Consider the following 22,158-nt stretch of genomic DNA (forward strand, 5'->3'; position numbering starts at 1 on the left):
AACTGTGTCAAAGGCTTTACTGAAGTCCAGGAAGATACATCCAATTGCCCCAGACTGATCAAAGGGATATTCCATACTATATTAAAGTCCCTTCCAACCCAAACAATTCTATGGTTCTATGATTCTATCATGTCATGCTCTGCAAACAAAACCTTAATGACAGGAGGATGCAGAGACATTTATGGTTACAGGATTTGTCCTCATGCAAGCATTACGTGTGCCAAGACCCACAAAATGACTCAACCTCTGCCTGCTGATAGAACATGGTAATTAAGTTCTTTATTTTGCTTTGCCTGCATCCAGCTTTTACTTACCTGTAACTTTCTTAATCTCAGTTCTCAAGTCCTGTCTGCCTCCTATTTCGTCCCCATTCCGCAGGAGTGGGGAGCAAACAAGCAACTGGGTGGGCACATGGCAGCTGGCCAGGGTGAGCTCATCACACCCATGTACACACAGGGAATATTCCCACTGTTCACACAAAACTATTCCCTCCTCATCACTGATTATATTTGACAGGGAAGCTTGGCCAAACTTACGCTTCTTCCACACTTTCTGGAATGAGCACAGATGAGACTGCACAGACACCCTCCACACCAGTACCATCAGCTTCATAAAAAAGTCATCTCCGATCCATCATTGAACCATAGAATGGTTTGAGTTGGAAGGGACCTTAAAGATTGCCCAATTCCAACCCCCTGCGATGAGCAGGGACACCTCCCACTGGATCAGGCTGCCCAAGCCCCATCCAACCTGGCCTTCAACACCTCCAGGGATGGGGCAGCCACAACTTCCCTTGGCAATCTGTTCCAGTGTCCCTCCACCCTCACTGTGAAGAAATTCTTCCATATGTCTAGTCTAAATCAGCCTGCTTTTTTTTTTTTTTTTTTTTTGCTTTGCCCTTTGCACATTTACCACTAAAGAACACAACGACATCCATGCACACTTGCTCCAGAAGCAGCTCGGCCAGGCTGCAGGACGCAGGGTACTGCTCCTACCTTCTTTCCTCAGGCGCTCGGCTGTGTTGCCCACGCTCTCAGCTCAGACACTGGGGCTGCGCGAGAATGGACAGCGCAAGACCAAATTCATTCACATCATTCTCCCAGCTGTGCACCAGCCCCTCATTGCCTTCACTTTCCCGATGCTAAACGACAGGATTTCTACCCCACACTCCCTCCCCATGCACAGTGAACCCACGATGATGTCATCCCTGCCAGCTCTGTCACAGGCAGCTGCCTCATACAGCAATCTCATTCGCTGGAGTTCAGTTCCATTCCACACCTTCCTTCTTCACCACCACAGTGCGTTTGAGGATCATCATCTCCTACGCTGGCTCTAGCTCCAAGTCTTCAGAGCAGGGACCATCTTTTATTCTCTTGTTAAGGCTGGTGTGTCTCCCTAATCCACTTGAGGTTGTCACGCTGCCAAGGTGTGTATCAGCAGGGGTGATACAGTCCACGAGCTGACAAAGTCCATGAGGCTCTCCAGAGAGCCTGCATACACGTGTGATAACAGTGAAAAACCTTGCGAATGAAAATTTGATTAAAATACAGAAAATAAGAAGAGTAGCAATAGTCTCCCATGCACAGAAATCAGCAGTGGAATTCTGCAGGGATCAGCAATGCCGCATCCAACCACAAATGGGCATTAAAAAAACAATTGCAAATTCTATCGCCAAAACAATTCTTTATGGTTGTTTAAGATTCAATGACATGGACCATAGAAAGGACTGAAAGGTGTCCATGCAAGATATGATGGAACATGGTGAGGAAATGCACTACCAAGATCTAGAAAATTCCAATGCCAGAGACAGTTTGAGTGCACGTTCTCTCCTGCAATGAAAAACTACAATAACACCAAGTGAAGGCAGCAAGAACAAGTTCAAGCAATGACTGAACAAATCAATGGAAAAGATACTCAAGAATTATTAAAAGCTGCCGCCCCTGGATATAGAAATATGCCCTTTTTTTGCTTCAATAAGTTATTTTTCAACATATTTCTGCTTAAAAAAAATACTCTTTCCCCCAAAAATAACCCCACAATGCAACTCCCACACAGCACTGATGGCAGAGGCCTCGCAAAGGCTTACAAGCATAAGGGACGTGTATCCAGGTCACTGTCACGGGGTGCTCCTACTGCTTCAGATTCCATAAGGGTTCATATAAATCATCACTACCTGAAGTCTAATTCCCAAATCACATAAACAGACCGTATTAAACACTAACCATTGACCTTATATGACAATTGACAGTTCACAAAAGTTGTCAAACACTAGAAAACAGTAGGAAAACAAAAATATTTGTACAAGTGGGGTTTGCAATTTACATTCAGTTTCCACAGGAGGCCATGGAAGTTCATTTGCTAGGACTAATACAGAAACCCCTCAATTCAAAATATAAAGAATACAATAATTACAATGCTTGTCTTCTGCATTCTTTGATGCACAGACTGTCCCAGAAGCAGAATTTGATGGTCCAACTATTTTATTTCCGGTGCTCAACAAGACACCTATACTTTTCTAAATACACAAACACTGTAAATCTCATTATCACCTTCCATCTACCAGAAATATTCATGTTAATTTAAACATGGAATTTCTTCTTGAAGTCACTAAAATGAAGATGAACATGGTCCAGATCACCAGCTTCAGCATCTCAGCTCTGCTGCATTTTTCTACGCATCTCCTCGAGTGCCGCTTCTCGTTCTCTTAAAAGCTGTTTCAGCCGGTTTATTCTTTCATCCCGTATCGTTTCATCCAGGTCTGGGGGAGTCAAAAGGAAAGCATCATCTCTGAAAGAACCTTCCAGAACTGAAGCGTTACCTTCACAAGACACTATGACTGGAACACTCGAGTCTGTAACATCGCTATACTGGGGGTACAGGCCTTGCTCGAAGTCACTCCCTGGAGATGATAACACAAAGTCTGTGGGCACACCCTGCTGTGACGAGACCGGTGTGGGTGAAACACTGCTGGTAACTACAGTGGCACTGGAGCTGGTGCCTTCTGAATTTGAATTTGTGGTTGATGTGACAAAAGTTTTCCTTCTCTTTCCACTGTCTGACAGTGGTGAGGATTTTGATTTTCTTTTCTTAGTCAAATTCTCTTCCAGATCCACAATTATCTGTAAAATCAAGGAACACACAAAATGTACTGTTAAACTGAGCATCTATATGGCAATATCACAATTCCCTAAGCATAAATTACAAGTTACTTGTAAATGTCTCAGAATTACTACATGGGAGACGTTTCTTTCAACAGTTTCAGCAAACATACTTCTGTATTTGATATTTTTCTAGCAAAGATTCCCAGTTAACAACTCCCAGTGCATTTCTGCCTTCTCTATGCACACCTACCAGCTCCTGTGGCTCCTTGCACTCTTTAACAACAGCATAAGACAAAAGCTTTCTATCTAACTTGATGAGAAAATTCAAAATGCAGAAGAATTCCTAGGCCTACGTTTCCAAAAAGCTCACCCACTGCAACATCCATTACCAGACTGCATTGCTGCTGGCTGTTTTGTTATTAAAATGTTAGCGTACTTCACCCATAGATCTGCTCAAACCAGGGCACTCAACACAGAACTGTTAAAACCTGAGAAAGCCTTTGACTGGGGGTGGCACTATGAACAGAACTACTCAGGACAGATAAAATCATTTCGTTGCATTGAGATGGAAGTCCTTGCACCAAGGGAACTTTTCCAGAAGGATCCAAGCGAGTTCCTAGCCAATGACAAGGACTAAGTTTATAAAGATACTAATAACAGCAAAAATTAGACAGCACAGGGGTACATTTCTTTCCACAAACCACCACATGACCATGACTAAGCAGATGCCTTTCTCTTCAACTAGCCACACCTACTCACGTAAGCAACTGAAGTGCCTTGAAATGACTGCACTTAACTGATTTCAAAGTCAATGTCAAAGCCTCACAAGAAACTATTATTCTATTGTTCTGTTTCTACCCATTGCACTACTGGATAAACACAACTGTTCGCAGAAGGCTGCAGCACATCCCATACAAGGACAGGCTGAGAGAGTGGGGGCTGTTCAGCCTAAAGAAGGCTCCAAGAAGACCTTACAGCGACTTTCCAGTACCTGAAGAGGGCCTACAAAAAAGCTGGGGAGGAACTTTTTACAAAGGCTTGTAGTGACAGGACAAGAGGGAATGGCTTCAAATTGGAGAGGGGCAGAGTTAAACTAGACATAAGGAGGAAATTCCTCACAATTAGGGTTGGGAGGCCTTGGCCCAGGTTGCACAGAGAAGTTGTGGATGCTCCATCCCTAGAAATGTTCAAGGCCAGGCTGGATGGGGCTTGGAGCCCCTGATCCAGTGGGAAGCGTCCCTGCTCATGGCAGGGGGTTTGGAATTAGATGCTCTTTAAGTTCCCTTCCAACTCAAACCATTCAATGATTCTATAATTCTAACTATGTATCAGGATACAGGGGTTCAGTTTCTATTGCAATAAAGATTCTCCCTTTGACCGTTCCACCACCACTAGAGCATCCAGTCTTCCTCAAAGCATTTGTTGTTCTATTTTCCTCTAAAGGAACCCAGAAAAGAGGATAAAAATTCTTAGATGATTCTCAAGTCATACTGAACTCACTCAGCTCTGTTGTGGTACACACAGAAGTTCTAGAAAGTTCTAGACCATAGCAATTCCCGACTTGCCCGGATGAGCCCAGAGGCAGGAGCATCCAAACGAACACATGGCTCTGTACTGACTAGACGCGCTGCTTTCTGCACATGCCACAGTACACATTTTAGCAATGAAAAATGTCAAGATACCTTTTCCTCTTTAACACATTCCTGATGTTGATTTATTTCCACATCTAATGATGATGAACTGCAAGAATCATTTCTCCTTTCCAAGCTGTTACTGGAACCAACCCTTTCTTCTGGTTTCTCACAGGAGGTCCTTAAAGGTATTCTTTTAAGGTACACTCTCTCCTCCTTAGAGAGACCAAATTTTTTCCTTAATTCCAAGTATTGTTTCCAATGCGGCTTCTCCCGGTGTTCAATTTGAATAACCTTTACCAGTGAATCCATCTTGTCACGTTGGATCTGAAATACAGAAAGAGTGATAGCACCATCAGTCACAGTCTCTCTTTCTCTCCCCACACACACAAACTAAAAACTCATTTCTAGAAAGATAAGTGAATGTTCATGTTGCCTGCCATTCTCCCAGAGTTATATTAACACAGGTAAACCAATTATAGATATATTATCACAGGTCTGATGCTCTTGTAGTTATCTAAACACCCAAGGACACTGTGGAACATCCCAGAAATGCACAGTTCAACTTGTAAACCACAGAAGTAAAAGCAGCAACAGGGGAATTGCCTGTTCTAACATTTCAAAGTAACAAGGGAAGATCAAACAGTGTCTTCACAGCATGACCTCCAGAGTGCTGAACGCATTCCATGTTTGCACTGTGGCTGATGACAATAACAAAGTGCCATCAGCTGCCTCTCGTATCCAGCCTCATCGTAACCTGAGCTCTTTCTGATCTACAGGTTCGATCTCACATCGGTATGTCTGGCAATCTGTGGGCTTGCAAACCTACAGACTAAAAGCAGCAAAAACTTGATACACTACTCCCACGGAGGTTAAAGCAAATGAGAAGGCTAATGCTTGGCATAACACAGCACTGAAACAACAGAAAAAAAAAAGGCTATTTTAATGACTTTTCAAAAATTAGGCCCCACAGTTGCTGCAAATATTCAATGTCTAAAACTTGCACAAATACACCTAGCTGGCATCTCTCTTCTGTCTGCTCACCACAAGGAAAAGCATAAAAAATCATTCCAAAACCAGTTTAATGGCAGGCAAATTCATTCTGTCCTCTTCAACATCTGAAACCTGGACCTACAATTCCTCACAGGTAGAGTTCATGGGATTTGAGACTAAGGAAATTTTACATATTCGCCATTAAGATCTTAATAGAATAGGTAGGCCAAGGCTTAAGGGGGAAAGACGTTAAAGACCTCCAGTTTCTTCTGTCTGCCATGAAATCATAAGTGGATCTCTCCCTGTCACAGCACAAAAGGAAGGAAAGGCAGCTCCCACCTTTGGCTGCCTGAGCTAGCAGAGGATGGAGCCGACAGAGTGCAACTCAGTTTGTCTCTGGATAACAAACCCTGCTCTTGCACTTTGTTTTTCTCTTGCATAGCTGCAATCTTCTCCACCTTACATCCCACCTACAACACAGTCAATGGCCGTGCTCTGAGAGTGTGGCATCAACAACACAAGCAAAGAACTCTCAGAGGTTAATGAACAACTTTCCTACAGTTTCAGTTGACACCAATGATTTATCTTCTGTGGAAATAAAAAGCTATCTTTTCCCTGCCCCTTTCTGCTCTTTCTGTATTTTCTCACGTGCATAGTGCAATTTCATTGAAAAAGAAAGATAATTTACTGATCATTATCCCACTCCAGACCAGTGTTTCCAGCGACAGTATACCCCACTACAAAAATCTGTGAGCTTAGCAGCAGCCATTTCACTCAAATAGAACAAAGATCCTGTAATGATTCAACAGAGACTGTGATGGGCACATTTATTAGACAGTTACCTTTTGCCTGTCTTCACTGGAAGCACACTCTTGCTCAGGCTGAGGAAAAAGAGCCCTTGCTGCTTTGAAGGAATGGATCTTTTCCTCACCATTTTGGCACCCATTTTCCTGTGTCCCTACTGCTGGACCATGGGTCACTCCACTTGAAATGCTCTTGGTGAAGGGCAAACTCTTTTCCTGGTTCACACCTGAATCCTGCTGATTAGCACTTGGGGTCACTAGAGCTGCAGGTGCAGGTTTTAATTCATTTCTTAAGCCAGCTGGTGAAGAACTGTTGGAGTTTGTACCTGGATTTGGATCTTTCTGAGACACCACCATTCCTCCGTTTTTTGACAATACCAGATTCGTTACTTTATTGACTGCAGCAGATTCAATGACCTTGGATGACCCCTTCTTAAGTGAAGTATCAGAAGAGGAAGGTGCTTGCTTGTCAGCCTGAGCTGTCGGAACATCCAAGCCTCTTTTGGTCAGTAAATAGACTTTCCCATTGTACATGACCAGAGCGTTATGTTTAATAGGTGTGATTTTTGTCTGGCTTCCATCAGGATCACTAGAACTGAGCGGCAAAATATTTGCTGAGTTAACTTCTACATTCTTCATGTCTGACAGTGTTTTCAGGATCCTGGAAGCCATATTATTTGATGACTTCACAGGAATCAGGCAAGACGTTGATGACTGTGTGCTTTCTTGCACAACCCATTTCACTGGAGTTCGTGGGCACACTGAGGTTGCTGTCTGAGGAGAACCACTCTCTGTATGCGTAGCTGTCATTACTGATTTTGAAGTTTCCATGGTAGGTTTGGGGCAAATGGCTTGAAAATGCCTGGGAAGTGCTGTTTTCACTGTGTTCACTGGCGACACATAAATAACAGTTGGCGGTTTTGTACTGTCAGCTCCTCTAGACATATTTGTTGCGGCAGCTGCAAGTATTTTTTGCTGTACTGCAGGTGGTAACACAGAAGCTGGGACAGATTTCACCTCTGCATCAGCCGGTATCTGGAGGTGGTGGCCAGAGAGCAGCGCTGGAGACTTCACAACAAGGGGAAGGCTGTCTGAGTTCACCAGCATATATGCAGCGCGATGCTGGTTGGAGGAACTCGTTACAGCCATGCTCTGCACAGACAGCCTATCCATGGACACACGGCTACTCTGGGTGTCAGCAGCTGACTTTGGAATCAAGCTTTCCTTTTCAGAACCTGCCCTAACCCTTTCCTGTGAGTCTAATGTCCTTGTAAGAATGATCTTTCCAGAATTAGGAGATGGAAAAATGGGTATCTTAACAGACGAAGGCGCAGTAGTATTGGCAAGCTGCGTCTCAAATGTAAGATGGACCGGACTAGAAATACTCGCTTTAGAATTGTTTGGTCTGGTTGAAGACTGAACTATTGGCACAAAACTTCCAGTAGATTTAGAAATTGGAAGTAATTTCAGAAGGTTTTTTCCGTCTGGTCCCGTCGTCTGAACTACTCGGTACATACAGCCTGCAATGCTTAACAAAACAAAGAAAAGAGAGAAGAAAAAGAACAATGAAAGAGAGCACAAGTGAAAATGGCACAGATATTTCAATTAATGTGCATCACTGAACTGCATATCCAGTGCTGCTACATCTCAGAACAGATTAACAACCGAAAAATGCCAGATCTCATCTTCAGGAAGCTCAATGGCAAAAATCATCCTGATCCACTGTGTTAGCATTTCAGAAAACCAAAAACTGCATGAAAAAGATGCCCAGCCTTTACACCACAGCAAGATACGGTATCCTTTTTAAGCAAAAAGTAAGTTAAAAGACCTAAAAACCACCTTATATTATCCTCCTCCTCTACTCAGAAGGCCTGTCATTCTGAAAAAGAAAAACGTTATCTCCAGATTTCACAGAGAAGCCAGACTTCTTGCTTTCCCATCTTCCTGTTACTATTAATCTCCCTACTCAGTGCTATGAAATATGGATTTCAGGAAAGCTTCAGGAAAACACAGGCAGATTAGTCACACAGCAAGATGGAAGAGGAAATTACTTCAGACAGATACATACACGAAAAGAATTAAGATGCAGAATACATTTATCTTGTGGAACAGGATCTCAGTGACCAATACGTACCCTACGTCCCACCTGCCTGCTCAGTCTCTAGGTGGATACAGACTACAAAGGTGGTCATCTTTAAAGAGATGAAAAAAAAACCTCAAATGCTCTCAAGGTACAAACATCGATGAGGACAGAAATCTAAGTCAAAGAAGGATTGGCTTCAGAATGAGGAGGAGCACAATGAAAACAGCACCAGTGTAATCACAAGAATAAATGGAGATGATTTGTCCATGAAGACAGGTACTTCAAACAGCAGACAGACAGACAGAGCCTTGTCAAACCACAAGGAAGCTGTGACTGCTTCAAACGCCAAGACTTTTCCAGTCCACTGCAAGATAGAGATTCTTTCCCACTTCAACTGAGTTCACCCGCATGCAGGCATCTTCCCCAAGGAAATCTTGGACTCTCGGAAGATCAATCTAATGCCCAAAGCACTGTAGAAGCAACAGGGCATGCTGAGACACGCGTGATCAAAACAGAGTTTCTTTCACCAGCACAGAGGAGACCAAATGAATTAGAAGTAGGTTTCATGGTCTTCACATCAGGTCCAGAATGAGTACATGGCAAAGCTCCCCAACTCCACTTTCAGACTCCATGAGCATTCCAGCTCTGTCCCATTGACTTTCTACATCAATAAATGCATTGAGAACATGGACATGAGATTATTCCCAGTCCAGATGACAGCAGTATCATGTTCTGTTTACTCTCAAGTAGTTTGGAAACACCAGCATTTTTTCTGGCAGTGAAGCATTACAGTTTGGGCTTCCAACTCAGCCTGGAACAGAGTGACCAGGAGATACCATTCGTGCGTCCCACCGTTGTATCTGCTCAAGAAGCCAGTCAAGACATTGCCTTTTCCCATCCAGTGAGAAGTCACACAGATGCTCTTCACTCCCAGAGCCAGATAGTTCCTGATACAGCCCAAGGGGTGATGCTCCCCTCGGTGGTCAACATAAATAACCACACTATTGTTCATTTAAGCCATAAAGGCTTTAGATATGTAGATCTTCCCTCACTGTAACCTTAGAAATAACTCCTACATCCAGTGTTTTGGTACAATGCCACATTTCTAGGTATACTGAGTGGAAAAGCAGATGTTCACGTGATTTGTCAGCACAGTGGGCAGAAAATTCCCATGATACTTTTGTTTTAAAAATAACAAACTGCAAATGAAAAAAAATGGACAATGTCCAACATGGTTCCTGGTGGAAGCTGCTACCAGAGTGTTGAGTAGTAAAAGGAGCTGGAAGTTTTGGAATCAGAAATGACAGCTGAGAAGGACTAGCACTGAAGGGTAGTGATCTTACAGAAATAGTTTTGCTTAAGCAAAGAGTAACTAAAAATATTTGTTTGTTTGAACTTCATTAAAGCAGAAGACTCATTTTTGGAGCCACTTCACAGCATCACTGATAATGAAGAACCAAGACAGCGAGCACTAAGCTCCCAGACAGCTTTTTGCATCTCTGTCTGTTGTGGGCTTCAAATCTCTCACGGCTTCTTCAATAACAGCATCATCTACAGTCTTTAATTCTTTTCTATCTATAAAAATTAATATTCTGAAGGTGAATTCAGAAGGGAATTTTCAGCAACTTCCACAGAGATGGAACTGCTGCATCACAACAGCTTTTAGAAGTAAACAGACAGTTACCTGGACTCCAACTAACCAGCTCTGCAAACGGGCATCAGAGGGCAGAGATGATCTCTGAAGAGGGATGCTCTTCTTCCTGTCAAAGCAAACGGACACCTCTAACTGCTGGGAAGAGAAGGGGGAGTGGATCTGTGAGGGAGGAAGCAAGCAAAACAGAGAGAGACGGTGTGTTTGTGTGAACATATTCTCCAGCAGCAATGCCGGGTTCCCAGCGCTACCTCCATTCCTCGCATTCCTGCCTGGAGTCATTGTTCACTGCCCTTTCCGTGGGCTTAGAACCCTGGTTTTGACCCTGTGCTAGAGATGGGATCTGTTAAGTGAGCTGAGGAAAGAACCTCCTCTACAAAACCCAGTTCACCTCAACTCCGGTTCAATCTGCTTTTCATGATCACCCAAAGCAAAAGCTTCCTGTCTTCATGCTCCATGCAAAGAAGAGCAGCAAAGCCTAAAATTACCACGACTTTCATTTGCTTGAAACAAAGAGCAGACGCTTAGAGGTTTGCAGAATCACCAAAAGCGAAAAGATAGGCAAGAAAGAAGGAAAGGGAATGAGATGAGATACTGAGAACTTGCATACAGACAAATTTACACAGATATCTCTGCAAGAGGAAGGAGACTTAGCTGTCACAGCTTGTAGACACATTTGCTATTTCAGAGAGAAGCTGAAAACACTTTGCTGTGTTGTTTTACCACAGAGTGCAAAGCACAGAGTGCAATCAGCATAAAAAGCCCAAACTCTCAAATATGACGCGAGATCAAATTTTACTTAACTTATTAAATCAAGAAAGGTAATAGATGATTAGTAGCGATTAACAGCAAGTTAACAGGAACAGTTTTAAAGGTAATATGTTTAATCATTACTACAAGAGAACTAAGTATAGCAATTAGATCCAGCACCAATTGTCCACAGTTGCTGGGAAGCCCCTATTGCAGAAAGGATTTGGGGAGCCTTCCCATGACAACTGGGAGGTTGTAAGCAGTGCATCCACTCACAGGAGAGGTCTCCAAAGTCACTACAAGAGCAACCAGCTCATTCTAAAAATGTGTAGTCCCTGGTCTCAGCAGTCCCACTGCCACCCTTCTTGGAGCTGTGGCCAGAGCTCAAGAAAGGAGAAGAGAAGACAGCCAGACCTCTCTTATCGTTCAACTAAGGGGGTTGTTGAGATGCAGCATTCCTGCACAGCTCTTCTCCTTTCATACAGTGTTGATCCGTCAGCCAGGGTGTTGATGGCTCAGGAACGGCAAGATTTATTGATTATTACTTCTATCAGGCTAGAAAAATAAAAAGATTTGCCTATATTTCCCTCAACTGAAACAGAATTCCTCTTCTCTTTCCTTATATGATTGCTACATCAATTTCATTGTCTAAAATTCTCATACTGTATTGTTTACCACTCTTACAAAGCACCATGCTCAGATAATAAAATACCAAATACTTTAAAACCCATCTTCTCTCTGCAATTTTTGCATTAACAGAATCACACTCAGAGTATTTGCCATCAATAAATCCATCTGCCAGATCCAGTACAACCCAACACACTACTGCAACACAAATCACAGCCATGCCGCCCAAAACAACGCATTAGTGGTGATAGAAAAGCCAGAAAGACTTCTCAAACATCAGCTACGCCTTGAAGCTGTCAGTAGAACATTCCCTCTCAAGCAGAAGCAAGCAGCTTTTTAGCCAGCCCTTACTCCCAGCTATCACTTTAGAGACAATCTTCATCTTTCATGCATATGAATACATCAAAGACGGACTACACGCCACTACAAATCCCAGAGGAGGCAAATAACATTTATTATAAATTGGAAGCACACACCAAGGGACAAAGCAGAACTAGCAGATTGTAGTCTATTTTACACAGCCATATCCCATCTGTGTACTCACTAAATATCATAATAAACATCTTTTGTCATTGTCATTTGGCACTTAACAACTTTTTTTTGCCTTGGTCTTCACTGGTAACCACTTTCCACACCCCTCCTGGGTCACAGGACAGCAAGATGGTGACCAAAGGGTAAACCTCCTCCCACTGTAGAGGAGGATCAGGTTCATGACCGCCTGGGGAACCTGAACATATATGGGACCTGATGAGATGCATCCCAGAGTCCTGAGGGAATTGGCCGATATAGAGGCCAAGCTACTCGCCATAATATCTGAAAAGTCATGGCAATCAGGAGAAGTCCCTGGTGACTGGAAGAAGGGTAACGTTGTGCCCTTTTTAAAAAAGGGTAGGAAAGACGACCCTGAGAACTACTGACCTGTCAGCCTCAACTCTGTGCCTGGGAAGATCATGGAACAGATCCTCCCAGAAGCTCTGCTAAAGCATGTGGAGGACGGGGAGGTGATTAATGGCAGTCAGCACGGCTTCACCAGGGGCAAGTCCTGTACGGCCAACTTAGTGGCTTTCCACGATGAGGTAACCACAGCAGTGGATACGGGAAAACCAACAGATGTGATCTATCTGGACTTCCGTAAAGCCTTTGACACGGTCCCCCACAACATCCTTCTCTCTAAATTGGAGAGATATGAATTTGATGGCTGGATGGTTTGGTGGATAAGAAACTGGTTGGATAGTTGCATTCAGAGAGAAGTGGTCAATGGCTCAAAGTCCAGATGGAAATCCATGGGAAGTGGTGTCCCTCGCGGATCTGTAGTGGGACCAGTGGTGTTTAATATCTTCATCAATGATATTGACAGCAAGACTGAGTGCACCCTCAGCAAGTTTGCAGTTGACACCAAGCTGAGTGGTGCAGCTGCCACACTGGAAGGATGAGATGTCATCCAGAGGGACCTGGACAGGCTGGAGAAGTGGGGCTGTGAGAACCTCATGAGGTTCAACAAGGCCAAGTGCAAGGCCCTACACCTGGGTCAGGACAATCCCCAGTTTCAATACAGGATGGGGAATGATGTGATTAAGAGCTGCCCTGCAGAGAAGGACTTGGACATGCTGGTTGATGAGAAGCTCAACATGAGCCAGCAACGTGCGCTCGCAGCCCACAAGGCCAACTGTATCCCGGGCTGCATCAAAAGCAGCGTGGCCAGCAGGGCGAGGGAGAGGATTCTGCTCCTTTATTCCTCTCTTGTGAAACCTCATCTGGAGTATTGTGTCCAGTTCTGGAATCCTCAACATAAGAAGGAGATGGAACTGTTGGAACGGGCCCAGAGGAGGCTACAAAGACAATCAGAGGGCTGGAGCACCTCCTGTACTAGGACAGCCGGAGAGAGTTGGGTTTTTTCAGCCTGGAGAAGAGAAGGCTCTGAGGAGACCTTATAGCAACCTTTCCGTACCTGAAAGGAGCTACAAGAAAGCTGGGGAGGGACTGTTAACAAAGGCTTGTAGTGATAGGACTAGGCACAATGGGTATAAACTGGAGAGGGGCAGATGTAGACTAGACATAAGGAGGAATTTCTTCACTGTGAGAAAGGTGAGGCCCTGGAACACGTTGCCCAGGGAAGCTGTGGCTGCCCCACCCCTGGAGGTGTTCAAAGCCTGCTTGGATGGTGCCTTGGGCAGCCTGATCTAATGGGAGGTGTCGCTGCCCATGGTAGGGGAGTTGGAACTAGATGATCTTTAAGGTCCCTTCCAACCCAAACTATTCTATGGTTATTACCTGAAGGAAACCCAGAAATTATGTTGAGTTTGCACACAAAACTGGGAATCCTGCCTGCAATTTAGGTTCTAATGGCTTGGGGTTTATCGTTATCCTGAAGCTTTCAGCAATGGCAGGAGAAACACTTCCTGTTTGACATTGATTTCACACAGAAACACGTTCACCCATTGGGGAATATTCCTTGGCACACAGATAATTGTTCTAGGATGCACTAAGTGCTGGGAAACAGTCCTTGTGCATTATTGTAAACCACAGCTCTACCGATCAATGCCCAGGTCCTCCTTTCGCTCTAAAAACTTCGGTGGAATTACAGAGAATGCCAGCAGTGTCAGAGCCACCTCCCATAGCCACTGCAGCCCCGTAGCTCGAATGAGCTCACCCAAACCCCCTCATCAAACAGAAATGGCAACCGGAGAACTCCAAAACGCTGCAGGAGCCAAAATACAACCGCCAAGGTCCTTCTAGTTTAAAGCAGGAATGTAAAACTAGAGCCTTAGACAGCCTAAAAAAATCATAGAATCATGGAATTGGTTGGAAGGGACCTTAAAGATAGATCATCGAGCTCCAACCCTCCAGCTCACACTAGGCCTGTGGATGCATGTTCACACTGCAGTTGATTAACAGGCTGGTACAAAGCTATTCTACCCCTGTGAAAGGTCAGAGCCCTATATCTCACATCCTTCTTCCTCTTCCCAGTTTTCTGGTAGCCCCAGTACAGCTCTAACAGCACCAAGACTACCCTCACCTCCAGCAAACACAAACTTCTGATGGCAAGGAGCGGGTACCACCATGTGGGGCAGGTGCACCACATGCTGGACAGAGGTGTCAAGGGGCAGGGGCACAGCGGGAGGAGGAGCTGGGCTGCTTGGTTGAAAACAACCTTTGAGATAATCAACTCTAACCGTACCTGTCCACTACTAAATCAGAGCACCTCATCCACACATTTTTTAAACCTCTCCAAGGATGGGGATTCCACCACCTTCCTGAGCAGCCTCTGCCAGAGCCTGAGAACCCTTTCAGTGAAGAAGTTTTTCCTGATGTCCAATCTGAACCTGCCCTAGTGCAGCTTGAGGCCCTTCCCTCTCTCCTATCACCTGCCACTTGGGAGAAGAGACCAACACCCACCTCTCTACAACCTCCTTTTGGGCAGTTGTAGATAGTGATGAGGTCTCCCCCAGCCTCCTTTTTTCCCAGGCTAAACAACAGCAGGTCCCTCAGCCACCTCTCATAAGGCTTGTTCACCAGCTCTGTTCCCCTTCTCTGGATCCACTTCAGCCCCTCAATGTCCTTTTTGGAGTGAGGGACCCAAAACTGAACCCAGGATTCGATGTGTGGCCTCACCAGCGCTGAGCACAGGGGTCACAATCACTTTGGTGCTCCTGCTGGCCACACTGTTTATGATACAGGCCAAGATGCTATTGGCCTTCTTGGCCACCTAGACCACTGCTGGCTCACGTACAGCTGCTGTACACATACAGCACCCCCAGGTCCTTTTCCACCAGGCAGCTTTCCAGCAGCCCTTCCCCACGCCTGGAGCTGCACGAGGTTCTTGTGTCCCAAGTGCAGGACTCTGCAACCTTGGTCTTGTTGAACCTCATCCTGTTGGCCTCAGCCCATGGATTCAGCCCATACAGATCCTCTGTGTGAAGAGCAACACTTCCACACAGCTCGGTGTCATCCACAAACTGACTGAGGGAGCACTCGATCCCCTCATCCCGGTCATGGATAGAGATATTGAGGTAAACCAGCCCCAGCTCTGAGCCCTGGGGACACTGCTTGTGCCCAGTCTCCAACTGGATTGTACTGCGTTCCCCACCACTCTTGGGGCCCGGCCATGCAGGGCGACGCTTCCCAGGCCCAGAGCACCGCCCGCCGGGACAGGCGGATGGCACGACCGGGGCAAAGGAAGGGTCAGAGACGGGGGTGATGGTCGGACTGGGGATGGGCGTGATGGAGGTTCTGGGGGCGACAGCGAGGCCGGGGGTGATGGCGGCGCCAGGGTGGAGGGCGACAGTGGGGCCGGGGATCGCGACAACAGCGGGACTGGGGATGGCGGCAGGACCGGGGACGACGGCAATGGCATAACTGGACGCAACGGCAGGATCGGGGACGGCAACAACGGCGGTTCCGGGAGCAGCGGTGGTGCCAGGGCCGTTGGAGGCGGCGGGGCCGGGGAAGAGGGCGGCGGCGGGACCGGGGTGAACGGCGGGTCGCTGCCGCTCCCGCCGAGCTCGAGGCGCTGCGGGGCCGTACCTGCGGGGCCGTCCCTGCGCGGCCGCGCCGGGCGCCGCCGGGCCGTACAGGCGAGCGGCGGCCGCGGGGCGGCGGCGCCGCCGAGCCCCGGCCGGGCCCGCCGCCGGGAGGGGGCGCGCTCCGCCCCGGCCCCTACTCACAACTGCGCGGCGCGGCGCGGCCGCTCCTCTCTGCTCCGCGGGGCGCGGCGGGACATGGCCAGGCGGCGGCGGGCGGGGAGCCCAGCGGCGCGCCTCTCCGCCGCCGCACATCCGCCCCGGGGCCGCTTCCGGTGGGTCGCTTCCGGTATGGCGCTTCCGGCGCGGCACTTCCGGCCGCGGGGCCGCTTCCGGTCTGGGCGAGCGCGGGGGGCGGGTCCGAGCGTGACGGTACATTAATATGTAACCGTAAAATTAAATTAATATTTAACAACGTAAGATATAATATAGCACTATAGAATCACCGTGTTGGAAAAGACCTTTTAGGTCATCGAGTCTGTGAGAGACACTCATTCACTGGTAAAATATTGAAAAGGACGAAGTCATAGAATCACAGAATCATAGAATCACCAGATTGGAATCATCGAGTCCAACCATTCCTATCAATCACTAACCCATGTCCCTCAGCACCTCATCCACCCGTGCCTTAAACACCTCCAGGGAAGGGGACTCAACCCCCTCCCTGGGCAGCCTCTGCCAGGGCCCAATCACCCTTTCTGTGAAAAAAATTTTCCTAATGTCCAGCCTAAACCTCCCCTGGCGGAGCTTGAGGCCATTCCCTCTCGTCCTGTCCCCTGTCACTTGGGAGAAGAGCCCAGCTCCCTCCTCTCCACAACCTCCTCTCAGGTAGTTGGAGAGAGCAATGAGGTCTCCCCTCAGCCTCCTCTTCTCCAGGCTAAACACCCCCAGCTCTCTCAGCCGTTCCTCATCAGGCCTGTTCTCCAGCCCCCTCACCAGCTTTGTTGCTCTTCTCTGGACTCGCTCCAGAGCCTCAACATCCTTCTTGTGGTGAGGGGCCCAGAGCTGAACACAGGATTCGAGGAGCGGTCTCACCAGTGCTGAGTCCAGAGGGAGGATAACCTCCCTGGCCCTGCTGGCCACGCCGTTTCTGATCCAAGCCAAGATGCCATTGGCCTTCTTGGCCACCTGGGCACACTGCTGGCTCATATTCAGTCGGCTGTCAACCAACACCCCCAGGTCCCTCTCCTCCAGGCAGCTTTCTAGACAGACTTCTAGTCTGTAGCACTGCTTAGGGTTGTTGTGCCCCAAGTGCGGGACCCGGCATTTGGCTGAAGACCCTGAAGCAAATGCAATAATATTTTTATTTTACAATTCTAAAAAAAGAGATCAGTTGTTATAAGTTACTAACCTATTATAAGTTTGAATATTATGTATAGTTTCTGTGATTTTAGAACTTATTTAGGCTTACAGAAGGAATTTTAGCAAAGCTGCAGTTAGAAAGAACGGGAAAGAATATGACTGTATCTAAATGTTATAAATGACTCCACTGCCAGGCCAATTCAGCAGCGAAGTATTTTATTAGCTGGGGATGGAGAGCTGGGTAATACAGCACTGGGTTACCAGGATGAAGAATTCGATTAATGCCTGGCTCTGACCCTGGTGCGAGGAGAGGGGCTTTGGCTTTTTTGATCATGGGGTGGCTCACGCACCCCCAGGCTTTGTTGCTAAGGACGGGACACATGGGTCTCCTAGGGGGGCTAAAGCCCTTGCTAGAAACCTAGCCAAGCTCATAAATCGAGCTTTAAACTAGATGTGAAGGGGGAGGGGGTTGAGCCCAGGCTAGACAGGAATGAGCCTGGATGTGGGGAATTGGTGATTGGGAGAGGGTGCGCGGGCGAGGACCACCAGTACCTCACCGCACAGAAAGTGGGGGAGAACACACCTCGGGGTGCTAAGGGAGATGCAGGCACTCTGGTATTAACTACTCCAGTTACCAGGCAGTTGGGAACGAACTCTGTTCCCTCTAAGAGGGCTGAAGGCTCGGCAGCTCAGCTGAAGTGCATTTACACCAATGCACGCAGCATGGGAAATAAGAAGGAAGAGCTGGAAGCTGTCGTAGGGCAAGGAGCCTATGATGTCGTTGCCATCATGGAAACGTGGTGGGACGACTCATATAACTGGAGTACGGCTATGGTGGGGTACAAGCTCTTCAGGCAGGATAGGAAGGGTAGGAGAGGAGGTGGGGTAGCCCTCTTTGTAAGGGAGGACTTGGACTCCGTTGAGATGGATTGTGGCGATCAGGAGGTTGAGTGCCTGTGGGTCAAAATCAGAGGAGCCCACCAGAAGGTAGATGTTGTGATGGGAGTCTGTTACAGACCACCCAACCAAGGAGAAGCAGCTGATGAGCTCTTCTATAAATAGCTGCGGTCAATCTCTAGATCAATGCCTCTCGTTCTGGTGGGAGACTTCAATCTGCCTGATATCTGCTGAGTGTACAACAGAGCAGAAAGGAAGCAGTCTAGGAGGTTCCTGGAGTGCGTGGGAGACAACTTCCTTGCACAGTTGGTGAATGAACCAACAAGGGATGGTGCCCTCCTGGACCTGCTGTTTGTGAACAGAGAAGGCCTTGTAGGGGATGTGGCAGTAGGTGGACGCCTAGGACTAAGCGACCATGAGATGATAGGGTTTTCTGTTCTAGGTGAAGTGAAGAGGGTAGTTAGCAAGACGATAGCATTAAATTTCCAGAGGGCAGACTTTGATCTCTTCAGCAGGCTGGTTGGTGAAGTCTCATGGGAGACAGTACTCAAGGGCAAGGGAGCCCAGGAGGGCTGGGAGCTCTTCAAAAAGGTGGTCCTAGCAGCTCAGGAGAAAGCCATCCCCATGTTCCGGAAAAAAAGCCGGCAGGGAAGAAAGCCAACTTGGTTGAATAGAGAGATCTTGAGGGATATCAAGAGGAAGAGAAATGTTTATGGGCTCTGGAAGAGGGGACAGGCCTCTTGGGTGGACTACAGGAGGGAAGTGAGATTGTGTAGGGAAAAAATCAGGAGGGCTAAGGCTCAGCTAGAAATTGGATTGGCCAAGTCAGTGAAAGATAACAAAAAATCTTTCTATAAATATATAAATAATAAAAGGAGGACTAGGGAGACCATACAGTCCCTATTGGACGCAGAAGGAACAACAGTGACAGGGGATGAGGAAAAGGCTGAGGTACTTAATGCCTTCTTTGCCTCAGTCTTTAGTTGTAAGGAGGGTCGTTCCGTCTGTGTACAAACCCAGGAGCTAGAGGAGCATAATGAGGCTCCCGTGATCCAAGAGGAGGTGGTCAGAGCCTTGCTAGCCCGACTAGACACCCACAAGTCTATGGGGCCGGACGGGATTCACCCTAGGGTACTGAAGGAGCTGGCAGATGTGCTGGCCAAACCCCTTTCCATCATCTTCCAACAGTCCTGGAAGACTGGGGAAGTCCCACTGGACTGGAGGCTGATGTTGTGCCCATCTACAAGAAGGGTCACAGGGAGGATCCAGGGAATTCCAGGCCTGTCAGTCTGACCTCAGTGCCAGGGAAAGTCATGGAGCAGGTGATCTTGAGTGCTATCATGAAGCACATGCAAGAGAACCGGGTGATCAGGCCCAGTCAACATGGGTTCACAAAAGGCAGGTCTTGCCTAACTAACCTGATTGCCTTCTATGACAAAGTGACTCGGCTGCTGGATGAGGGAAAGGCTGTGGATGTGGTCTTCCTGGACTTCAGTAAAGCCTTTGACACAGTTTCTCACAACATTCTGCTTGAGAAGCTGTCAGCCTCTGGGCTGGACAGGCGCACACTCTCCTGGGTGGAAAACTGGTTGGATGGAGGGCCCAGAGAGTGGTGGGAAATGGTGTTAATTCCAGCTGGAGGCCAGTGACAAGTGGGGTTCCCCAGGGCTCGGTGCTGGGTCCAGCCCTGTTCAATGTCTTCATCAATGACCTGGATGAAGGCATCGAGTGCACCCTGAGCAAGTTTGCAGACGACACTAAGCTGGGTGGAAGTGTCGATCTGCTGGAGGGTTGGGAGGCTCTGCAAAGGGATCTGAACAGGCTGGACCACTGGGCTGAGTCAAATGGCATGAGGTTTAACAAGGCCAAATGCCGGGTCCTGCACTTGGGGCACAACAACCCTGTGCAGTGCTACAGACTAGGAGAAGTCTGTCTAGAAAGCTGCCTGGAGGAGAGGGACCTGGGGGTGTTGGTTGACAGCGACTGAACAGGAGCCAGCAGGGGCCCAGGTGGCCAAGAAGGCCAAGGGCATCTTGGCTTGGATCAGAAACGGCGTGGCCAGCAGGGCCAGGGAGGTTCTTCTCCCTCTGGACTCGGCACTGGTGAGACCGCTCCTCGAATCCTGTGTTCAGTTCTGGGCCCCTCACCACAAGAAGGATGTTGAGGCTCTGGAGCGAGTCCAGAGAAGAGCAACAAAGCTGGTGAGGGGGCTGGAGAACAGGCCTGATGAGGAACGGCTGAGAGAGCTGGGGGTGTTTAGCCTGGAGAAGAGGAGGCTGAGGGGAGACCTCATTTCTCTCTACAACTACCTGAGAGGAGGTTGTGGAGAGGAGGGAGCTGGGCTCTTCTCCCAAGGGACAGGGGACAGGACAAGAGGGAATGGCCTCAAGCTCCGCCAGGGGAGATTTAGGCTGGACATTAGGAAAAAATTCTTTACAGAAAGGGTCATTGGGCACTGGAACAGGCTGCCCAGGGAGGTGGTTGAGTCACCTTCCCTGGAGGTGTTTAAGGCACGGGTGGACGAGGTGCTGAGGGATATGGTTTAGTGTTTGATAGGAACGGTTGGACTCGATGATCCGGTGGGTCTCTTCCAACCTGGTTATTCTGTGTGATTCTGTGTGATTCTGTGTGTGTGGGTGCGTGGGGAGTCTGGCTCTACCAACACGTGCACTAAACAACGCTGGCCACACCTTTTTATACATTTGTTCTCATGCATATTCATTTAGCCTCATGAATATCACAATCACCTTCGAGAATGTTCCTTCCCCTTAGTGCACCCGGCCCCTCCTAAGCCGCCCAGGGACTCTCAAGAGCTGCTCCCCGAGGCCCCCTGAACACAGACGCCCCCATCCGCACACCCCAGTCTGCACAATCCAATACAGCTAAACCCCGCAAAAATGTTAAACCGCGAATTTTGTCAAACGCTTAAACTTGGAGATAAACATTCACAACTTCACAATTGCTGCCATTTCCTGCCATGTTGACACGAATCTCCTTACTACCCATTCTCACATAAATAAGCTAGATAACAAGGACTGGTGCAATGATAAGAGGAAGAAGAACCAGCCAGGACCAGATGGAACCTTGAGGAAATGCCCAAGAAGTCTAAGAGCATGTGCAAGAAGGAAAGTTGAGAAGTCCAACGTGACGAGGATGGCCTGCCTTCATCTCCAAAGACCCGCATCCACCACTACCACTAGGAGGAACACATGCGCGTTAATAAATTCTTGGGACTAATCTTACTAACCCAACCCACTTCTTGGAAAAGTCATGACTATGTATACTAACCCAATACATATGAATAACAGCTCAATAAAAATGTGTCAGCTTGGACACCTGGTGTGCAAGATTGGAGGAAAAATCCCCCTTGCACCCTGTACACGGCTGCATACCTGCACCTAACTCTGAGTTCAGTGTCATCATTCCATGAGTCAATTCAGTGCTGAATTGGATGTCCTTCTAAAAAATGCATAACATCTTACAAAAGCAGTGGGTATATATGCTAGTTTTAGACAAAGAACCATGTAAATCTTCAAAGAATGCTCATTATATTTTTGGATTATCCAACCATGTCTGGAGACTCCCTTCAGGTTATCTCCTACATATTCAGATATAATATTTAAATAACCTTTAATAATATATAATATATATTATGTAATATTCAAAACCTAAAATAGTCTATGATTCCATGTTCTTCCTGCCCATTGCTCCAGGCTGCAGAGTCCCTCTGGACTTGTCACCGCTGCTTCCTGCTTCTCTGTCATCTGCAAATTTGCTGGGGGACACCCTGCCCCATCATA

At 47.3% G+C, this 22,158-nt stretch overlaps 1 protein-coding gene across 4 annotated transcripts; it reads right to left on the bottom strand.

Annotated features, from left to right (window-relative positions):
• LRIF1 (ligand dependent nuclear receptor interacting factor 1) lies at positions 1–16,393 on the bottom strand. 4 transcript variants are annotated; one of them, XM_069875629.1, is made up of 5 exons: positions 16,304–16,393; positions 10,296–10,371; positions 6,568–8,056; positions 4,784–5,059; positions 1–3,119 (listed from the first exon to the last, which is right to left on the bottom strand). In XM_069875629.1, the coding sequence occupies exons 3-5, from the start codon at positions 8,041–8,043 to the stop codon at positions 2,652–2,654; spliced, it is 2,220 nt and encodes a 739-aa protein (XP_069731730.1). In that variant the 5' UTR covers positions 8,044–8,056; positions 10,296–10,371; positions 16,304–16,393; the 3' UTR covers positions 1–2,651. The 4 variants fall into 4 exon arrangements, with proteins under 4 accessions (XP_069731730.1, XP_069731729.1, XP_069731727.1 ...); XM_069875628.1 differs by lacking the exon at positions 16,304–16,393 and adding an exon at positions 16,164–16,287; XM_069875626.1 differs by lacking the exon at positions 10,296–10,371 and having other exon boundaries at positions 16,304–16,387.
• Positions 16,394–22,158: the final 5,765 nt, after the last annotated feature.

Source organism: Phaenicophaeus curvirostris, chromosome 24 (genome assembly GCF_032191515.1).
Source record: "Phaenicophaeus curvirostris isolate KB17595 chromosome 24, BPBGC_Pcur_1.0, whole genome shotgun sequence".
Lineage (NCBI taxonomy): Eukaryota > Metazoa > Chordata > Aves > Cuculiformes > Cuculidae > Phaenicophaeus > Phaenicophaeus curvirostris.

Coding starts and splice junctions, on each gene's coding strand:
- LRIF1 (XM_069875626.1), bottom strand. CDS start 16,359: ATGTCCCGCCGCGCCCCGCGGAGCAGAGAGGAGCGGCCGCGCCGCGCC. Junction 5,060..6,567: donor CCAGTGAAGACAGGCAAAAG/GTAACTGTCTAA, acceptor TCTGTATTTCAG/ATCCAACGTGACAAGATGGA. Junction 3,120..4,783: donor AATGTGTTAAAGAGGAAAAG/GTATCTTGACAT, acceptor TTGATTTTACAG/ATAATTGTGGATCTGGAAGA.